The sequence below is a fragment of the Terrapene carolina genome, unplaced genomic scaffold, assembly GCF_002925995.2.
Source record: "Terrapene carolina triunguis isolate 2854851 unplaced genomic scaffold, T_m_triunguis-2.0 Scaffold67, whole genome shotgun sequence".
NCBI classification, from domain to species: Eukaryota; Metazoa; Chordata; order Testudines; family Emydidae; genus Terrapene; species Terrapene triunguis.
The window spans coordinates 36,811,368-36,820,265 of NW_020664418.1; the positions used below are offsets into that span (position 1 = coordinate 36,811,368).

Here is an 8,898-nt window from a genome sequence, read left to right on the forward strand (position 1 = left end):
GTAGGTGTTACTTGTAACAGTAGGTAAAATAAATTCAGATAAAAGTTGACTTAATTGCTATTCAGATCTACAAAGATATCTGAATGCACTGTACTTGAAGAAACCAGAGACAAGAGGTCCAAATCAAAATAAAGGGCTGAAAAGCAATCAGTGTGACAGATACCAGTGATCAACACAAAATACCCCCATTTTTTTAAAATTTTATTTAATCAAAGTTAAGACGTGGATAAACATAAATACAGCACAGTTACTTCAGATCATTCTTCATATTTGTGTACATACAGACTGATGAATGTAATCCCAGTGAAACCTTCAGTCAGCAATGAAGTGCATACTAGCCTACCCCGCCCCCACACACACACGAAAACAAAATCTATTTTTTTTTTAAAAAAAACCACACAAACTTATAATCTCAGCACACACTCTCTCATTACAAATGATTCATACATAAATAGGTAGTGGGTGCAAACAAGCTAATATGCTAACATGTTTAACCTTTCTTGTTAATGAAAACCAGAAGCAGCCATAATGATTAAAATACATTCAGTTACTGATAACTAGTTGTGCCATGAGGCATTACCAAAAAAGAAATCGTGCTGCAGAGAAAAGCTATATACAACAAGAAAATAAACTGCAAAGTTAATGCATGCATGTTTTGTACTGGAAAAGCACAGCCCTCCCATGTTTTCTCCATGTTTGTTATAAAAGCCCTCTGCACTCAACTAAAATTAAAATGATCTTAAAGGATAATACTTGTAAAGTTTACTTAAGTCTTCAGCCACAGAAAACTGCAATGAAAATAAATGTTCAGAGTCATTTTCAAAACAAAAACAAAAAAAATCTATTCTTCTGATGACATGCATGATTAAAAGGTCTAGGCAAGATACACTGCTCTACATTCCTGATGACTAAGGAAAAAGCTCAAGTCAATTTAATCTGCAGATGGTCAGGGGATTTTATATTCCAGCAGAAGTAGCAGTTCAGATCTTCTGAATCTTTTCCCCAACAACTACAGGATTTTCTTTCCTGATTTTCTCAGCAGCATCAGCTTTGTAATTGTAAGAACAACTGTGTACATCTGAATAACGGTGCACACCACAGTAAACGTTTCCACACCGGCATTCAAACCCTGTAAACAGAAATATTGACCTATTAAGACAGACACTAAAGACAATTTAATTCTACAGGTTTGGCTTTTTTAATATCCTAAATACTACATTCACATTTGGTACCAACTAATCTCAATCACCAGCGTCAGTCAGAGCCAGTTTCTGCTGCCAAAATTGCTGTCATATAAAGCACCAAAGTTATAAATCTTTGTTGTAATGATTATTATAAAGAGCCCTCACTTCAACTATGCATCACTATACAGCACTACAAAAATACATTCCCTCAAGACTTGCTGCAGACATTTTTTCAGTCACCACGCAGTGGAACGACTCAAGTGATTTTCAAATACTTAAAACTGAATCATACCACTTCATTATGAGGGCTGATTAATGAGCAGACTATTACATTTACCTTAACTCCTCAGGCCATTATATAAGAGCTCCCAAACAGAAGCATTTGTAATGAAGATCATTTTGCTTAATAAATGAAACAGTTAAACACAAGGACATATGAAAAGTCCTCTTTAATAAGAGCTACTGGTTGAAAACACCGTAGGGCCAAGTTTTACTTCAAATACATCGAAGTCAACAGACTAACCCACACATGAATCTGAAGGCAGAATTTGGTCCTTTGATATTAATTGCATAACTTAGTCTTGGATTAAGAAAGAAAATGAAATATTTCTTACCAGTAAGTCCCACCTTCTTCCGGCACATGAAACAGCGATTCTTTTTCTGTTTTGGTTTGTCAAGTGACTTGTCTTGTTCTTCAGATGTAGACTCTGCACTCTCTGACACTAAAGCTAATATAAAAGAGATAAAACACTGAAAAAAGAGTGGAAAAAATTGCAAGAGATTTGTTTGAGCCACAAGAGAAATTTGAAGCCTATTTTGTAAATTCAAGCTCTGGGACTTGTAACCTTGTTGTAATCAATTTTTCCTTCCATAATCTACAATCTAATCGTGGGTGGAACTCTGCTTTAGCAATATTTCTGCATCACACAACAAGTGCACTTGAGCTCCCTCTTTCTAAATTTAATTATCCAATCTGACTCATCCAAGAGAGAAGTCAGTTGACAGTGCTGAATGTTTTATATACAATTTATAACATACAAACATAAGGACTAGTAAGATAAAGAAAGACCAAGGTTTAAATATACACACACTGTTCCTTTTAAATCTCAAAAAACAAGATTTAAAAAATGGGCCTGAAGTTACCAGGTTTGGCAAGATGCAAGTGTAAGGTTTAACAGTTCCATAAAATTGTTACAATTAGCAGTATTCAAAGCTGATTCAAGTCAAGTGAGAAGCACAGATAATTTACCAGAGTTCAACAAAGCACTTCTCCCTTCCGCAATGCTAGGGTTACCATATTAAAGATTTTTAAAAAAAGGAGGACACTCCATGGGGCCATGGCCCCACTCCGCCCCCTCCCCTGAGCACCCCACATTCCCCCTCCTCCTCCCTCCCAGCCACGCGAAAAGGGCTGCCCGAGCGCTACCGGCTTCACGGTTTGCCGGGCAGCCCCCAGACCCTGCGCCCCGGGCCGGGCTCTTCCCCAGAGCAGCCAGAGCCCGGGAGGGGAAGCGCCCGGCCCGGGGCACAGGGTCTGGAGGTCTGGGGGCTGCCCGGCAAACCGTGAAGCCGGTAGCGCTGGGGCAGCTGTGCTCTTCAGCTGCACAGAGCTGAGGAGGTGTCTGGGGGAGAGCAGCAGCAGCCGCCGCCGCAGCGGGGAATCCGCCTGCAGCTCGCAGCCTGCCGGAGCCGCTCAGGTAAGCAGGGGACTGGGGCAGGGATGCCAGCATTTTCCCGGACATGTTCGGCTTTTTGGCAATTCCCCCTGGACGGGGATTTGAGCACCAAAAAGCCGGACATGTCCAGGAAAATCTGGACGTATGGCAACCCTACGCAATGCTGCCTTACAATGCTATCTTGCTGAGGATAACAATACTGGATCAGACAACTTTCGGTAGGTCAGATTTATGCTACTGAGATGCAGCTTCTCTTTCCAGCCACTGGAGGCTAAAGTGAAGACATCCGTTGCCAATGGAGAAAATAATTTAATTATGAAATCTGAGGGAGAAGAAATTACCCAAACTGAAAACTACATCCTTTTGGGAAGGTGGAGCTGTAATGTTTCCAGGCAATTCTAATCTTCTCTCGCATCTGAAAGTGAGACATGGGCTGCGTATGGGAGAATCCGATTAGAGAACATACAACTGAACAAGTTGCCTGACCCAAGAAAAACATGAGTGGTATTTTGTTCAGTTGCTGCCCTCTTCTCTACACCTTGGTGTATCCAAAACTTAAACAAACTGACAGCAAGGGAAATTAAACTTGTTTTAAATGGGTCCGTAAGCCAAACACTACCTACCAGCTATCTGCTAGGTCACAATAGGACAAGCTTGCACTGCCTAGGGTGTAGGAAAGTGAGCAGAAGAAATAGGGTGTGCAAGGGAAGGGACAGAGAAAGAATGAAAGGAGGCTGCAACTGGGTGAATGCCAGCGGAAACCAGGCTAATCACATAAATTCCTAAGGAAGGGATACAGCAGTAGTCTTAAAAGTTTGTCTGAACCTTGGCTACTTTTTCTGACAATATACACACAGCTGCATGCTTACCAGGCAGAATCTGTCAGAGATACGGTGAAGTATCACTTAACAGCTCTCTACCAACCTCACTACTACTCCTAAAGACTCACCTTTACTTGACGGTTCATGCTTTTTTTACTGTCGATATTATCTGAACGTTTGGGGTGTGCTTAGTGTGTATATACAACTTTGAAATTATCAATGGTCCAACTATAACTGTCTTCAAGTGTTTGTTAACTAGAAGTCTACTTTGTAGACTGGCAATCTGACATTTTGAAAACTAGTAAAATAAAAGGTTACAAGAGGCAGGAAAGTAAGTTTGGATGCAAAACAGGAGAATCTAAGTCTTTCAGAACTAACAGGATGAAATTCTAAAGTAACCAACTCCACTGATTTACTCAAAGAGACTTAGGACAAAGCAGGACGTGCAACAGCATGTACAATGGCGGCAAGGTGTGTGCAAGAGAGGAAAACCTCATTTTAGTGAGTTAATATCTTACAGTTACTGTTTAAGGAAAATTAGCGAGCCACAAAATACTAAATAGCAAAATAAAGGTTTGTTACAGCAAAGACCTAATGCAAATAAATACATCAATTTGGTTGAAAGGTTAACCTAGTGAGCATAAATATATAAATTAAACATATCCATGAAGACATTCATTCCATTATAAAGCAATACTACCATCATGACACATTTGTACCAAAGAATTTTATATGACCTAATATGTGTGTCACCAAATGGATAGTATTTAAGTAAAACTTTCACTTACCTATAGTACATAGTTTAAAATCTGTATCATACATCTTTCCTCTCTCTCTCTGGAGCCTTCATCTAGGAAGTCAGGATCATCTACATTATTTTCTATGCTTGCATCATAAAGTAAGTGTACTCTGTTTCTGAGCCCCTTGTAGTATCAAGTAAATCTAAAATATCCATCAGCAAGTCCTCTCCCATATGGTCTACTGAAATTCTCTAGGTGAGGTCCACAGATGTTGGTTGGGATGGCACATTTTAGATCCATTTCGTTTAAATGTCTTAATAATCTGTGCTCATTTTAAGTGACTTGTTTGCACTTTCTATTTAGTTTTAATTACTTGCATTTCAGGAGTTATGACAGGTAGTTTATGATCGCTGCAAACACTACATTTTATATTGCTTGATCAGCAGTGGATGGGCTAAAGGGACATCTTAAAATATTCTTTGGCTGCAGCAATAGTAGTACAAGAAAGGTCAGATGAGCGTGAAGCAGGGGAAGGCGAGAAATAAGCAAGAGGCAATTTTGTTTACCACTTACCAGTTATTTAAAATGGCATTGCCAAAGTTTTCCTTCATGCAAGATACTGATCCTGATCCTCTGTCCCTCCTCATTCCACTTTGTACTTCTTAAGCACTAAAGCTGATCTAGCTTCTACTTGTGTTACAGCAGCACTAAGGCTACTGAGGCCCTAGTACAGAGGTGGGCAAACTCTGGCCAACGGGCCACATCCGGCCCATGGGACCCCCCTGCCCGGCCCCGGAGCTCCTAGCCCGGGAGGCTAGCCTCCGGTCCCTCCCCTACTGTTCCCCCTTCCCCGCAGCCTCAGCTCGCCCCGCTGCAGGCACAATGCTCTGGGTGGCGGAGCTGTGAGTTCCTGGGGCAGCACAGCTGCAGAGCCTGGCCTGACCCGGTGCTCTGTGCTGTGTGGTGGCGGTGGCGTGGCCCAGCTCCAGTCGGGTGACGTGGCTGTAGCACCGCCAGCCACCGGTGCTCCAGGCAGCGCGGTAAGGGGGCAGGGAGCGAGGGGGTTGGATAGAGGGCAGGGGAGTTCGGGGTGGTGGTCAGGGGGCAGGGGTGTGGATAGGGGTTGGGGTGATCGGGGGGGAACAGGGGGATTGAATGGGGGCAGCGGTCCTGGGCAGGCAGTCAGGAAGGAGTGGGGGTTGGATGGGCTGGCGGGGGGCAGTCAGGGGTTCTGGGGGCAGTTAGGGGACAGGGAGCGAGTGTGTATGGATGGGGCAAGGGTCCCGGGGGGGGCCCCCCATCAGGGAACGGGGAGGTTGGATGGGGCAGGAGTCCCGGGGTGGGGGCGGGAGATAGGAAGTGGGGGCTGGGCCACAACCCCCTCCCCTAACCGGCCCTCCATACGATTTCCAAAGCCTGATGTGGCCCTCAGGCCAAAAAAAGTTTGCCCACCCCTGCCCTAGTGGCTCCCAGTATCGGGGGGGGGTATCGAAAAGGTAGTGTTAAAGCCACTTATACTTCCCTCCCCAGTGTAATCCAGTCTTCTTAGAGGGAGGGTGGATTCCTAAGTAGCAAAATGCTTGGGAAAACAATGGAAGCAAAGACAACCCTTATTTAAAAAACAAACAAACAAAAAAAACAGTACTAATGGAAAAGCAGCATAGCAACTGTCTGCTAGCACGTCTTCCCTGTTACAGCCTCCCTATTCTTGGGTTTCAAAGCTCCATGTAGGTAGATTATACATGGAAGTCAGCAGCCCCCTTATAATGTGTGTTTCAGACACCTTTAAACCTCTAGTGGTCTGAACTTTAGCCCCACTGGCCTGTAACTCCTCCTTGCACTATAGTTGCAGTAGCACAGTAACACTTCTAGACTACCCTCCTGAATCCAACTCTTGCAAGAATATGCTGAACTGTGGTGCTGAGTTTGTGTAAAACAGCCCCACTGTAAAGTAAAGGATCTTTGACTTACATAGGAGTCATGACTATTAATCTTAATTACATAAACCAGAGCTTTGGAGGCATAGCAGTGCTTGCTGCCTGTATTAGAGCAAGTTGCAAAGGAGAGTTTTTGTATGCCTAATTGGGCCTGTCCAACAAGAGAATCCCATATTAATGCAACAAGGCGGGGGACCAACCTGAGCAAGGAGTGAAAATGCCTGGTGCAGTACTAAGTATTTAGACTGCAAAGCCCAGAAGGGTCATGTAGTAACCAGATAACGTCTTTACCTGATTAATACACAGAGAAATCAAGAGCCTCCAACGCTCCCCCCCAGAAACTCAAACAGTTTGGATAGTTAACATTCAAAAACATGAGGCTAGAAGTACAATATATTGAAGAGAACACTTCCAATGACCCAAAAGGTCTTTTCCACTTTTAATTTCTATAGGACCCGTTGTACATTCTAAATCTGCAAGGTAAAGGGTCCCCACAATGTGCAGATCTATCTGAGGCTATGCTTAAGACACAGAGGTTGTACACCAGTACAAAAGCAACTTCACCATCTGATTCTCCTACAGTTTGCTAAGGAGAAACTCTAATCCAATGAACCCACTGGCTAGCTCAACAGATTGAGAGTCTCACTGGCTAACTGTAGCAGGTCCAGAGGAGACTTGGGGTGGAGGGCACAATGCACTATGATGTATGTTTAGGAAGCTACAGGGGGAAGCTCGCTGGAGGGTATAGTTATGGAGATACACTGGGCAGCTCTGCTGGGAATCTGAGCTTTGCTGGAGGGACTGTCTGGGGAAGGGTGCAGAAGACATGGAGCCAAACTGAAAGTAAAATGGAAGTAGACTGCAAAAATTGTTCCATCAGTTTCCACTGCAGAAAGGAAAACAAAAAGCACAGGATGGAGTAGTGTTATCTTTGGATACTTTAAGTCTTCCCAGGTGATGTAATGCTGTGTCTGCAACATAAAATGTTGTGTGAAATTTGAAGTCCGTAACTGTTATTGTTAAACTACAGGAGTTCAAGAAAGCCTGAAAGGACAGTTGTCATCTTATATTGGGTGAAGCAAGCCTCCTAGGAGTCTGACAGTGGCCTAGAAATTTCAAGTTTGTGCTCCTTATTGAAATGATCTGTTTTTAGAATGATCAGGGTCAGGTTTTCGGTTTAAGGGATTTTAGCACAACTCCAAATGGAAAACACAAAATATTCATAACTGTGGAGCCACTAGGGTGCTTCCTTAATTTTGCTCCATGTTGCCTTTTGCAATATAAGTGCTCTTTTAAGCACTACGGGCAATATATGCAAACTAAATATGAGCAGTTCTGTCACAGCTCTGATCCAAAGCCTTTTGAAGTCTATGGAAATGTTCCCATTGACTTACATGTGCTTTCAGTCACACCAGCAGATATTGTGAGCACCATAGCATTTATCTAAGATATTCAATACTGCATGCAATGTGTTCCCTATAGTTAGTCCATTTTTATTTTAAATAATAGTCCAGCTCAAAAGATTATTTACCTATGGACTGGACAGACCAAGACATGCGTCAACAGTGGGCACCTTCCAGTAGTCAGATGAGACAGACAGACCTTTCATACATTTTGCCAAGTTCATTTTCATTGAGCTCAGTCAAGTTTCATGATGGTACACAATGCCCAGTGACTTAAATCAAGCTATTTCTACTTCCCGGCCATCTACAGAGGAGGCCTGAGAGCCTGGTTTTTTGGTCTCAATCTTTTGCTGTTCTGGGCCAATGTAACTACCATAACGCTGAGTGCACGTTTCATTAAAAAGCTCTCAACCCTACCAGTTGTTGAAACCCACTCCCATCCTAAAAGTTATGCAGATATTGCCATTAAGCAAGAAAAAAAGGCAGACCAGCCTGTAGCCCTACTATGCTGCGTATGCCCTTAAGTGACCTTTACATTATAGTCAGAAGAAGTCAAAGAATATTGGAGAGTTTAGCTGCACATGAACAAAAGTATCACTGTGTTACCCTGCATTTAGCAGGGAGCATACATGAAGATAATGAATGGTTTGTAGCACTATAACTTGCAAAGTGGTTTACCTGAACATTTCTAGGGCAAAAACCTCATGAGGGGAAAAAAAGTTAGGTTTTATCTTAATGCATTTTATCTTGTCATATTAGGGATAATGTTCTTAAGATTTGAGAATGTTCACAATTAATAGCTTTTAGAGTTATCCAAGGTCTTTAGCTTTGCCTCAGTATTTAATACCCACAACCAGTTTGAGTAAACAAATTGTAGAACATACTGACTATTTGAAAGCCAGGTTTGCTGAAGTTTCCTACCTCTTCCTTGATCTGTTTTGCAAGGCATAACACAAACTTGGGTGTATAAAGGCAAAGCCACACAGACTAGATCAAGTCAGAGCCATCTGAGGGATTTGTAACCTGGCAATTTTACCTAGGCTGCCTGAACATGTTACATGATATCTGCACAAATGCAAATAATACTTCATGTGTCTGTTTGCTAGTTTGTTTTTTTAACTTCTAGGAGAGTCTAAG

General features: G+C 42.6%; 1 protein-coding gene across 7 annotated transcripts in view; it reads right to left on the bottom strand.

Moving 5' to 3' along the window:
* Nucleotides 1-389: 389 nt before the first annotated feature.
* Nucleotides 390-8,898, bottom strand: part of ZFAND6 (zinc finger AN1-type containing 6) — a 60,165-nt gene continuing 51,656 nt past the window's right edge. For all 7 annotated transcript variants that reach the window (XM_024193934.2, XM_024193937.2, XM_026648330.1 and 4 more), the window contains 2 exons: nt 1,799-1,912; nt 390-1,129 (listed from right to left, as the gene is read on the bottom strand). In XM_024193934.2, the coding sequence (XP_024049702.1) occupies nt 981-1,129; nt 1,799-1,912 (263 nt within the window). In that variant the 3' untranslated portion in view covers nt 390-980. The remainder of the gene's footprint in view (nt 1,130-1,798; nt 1,913-8,898) is intronic.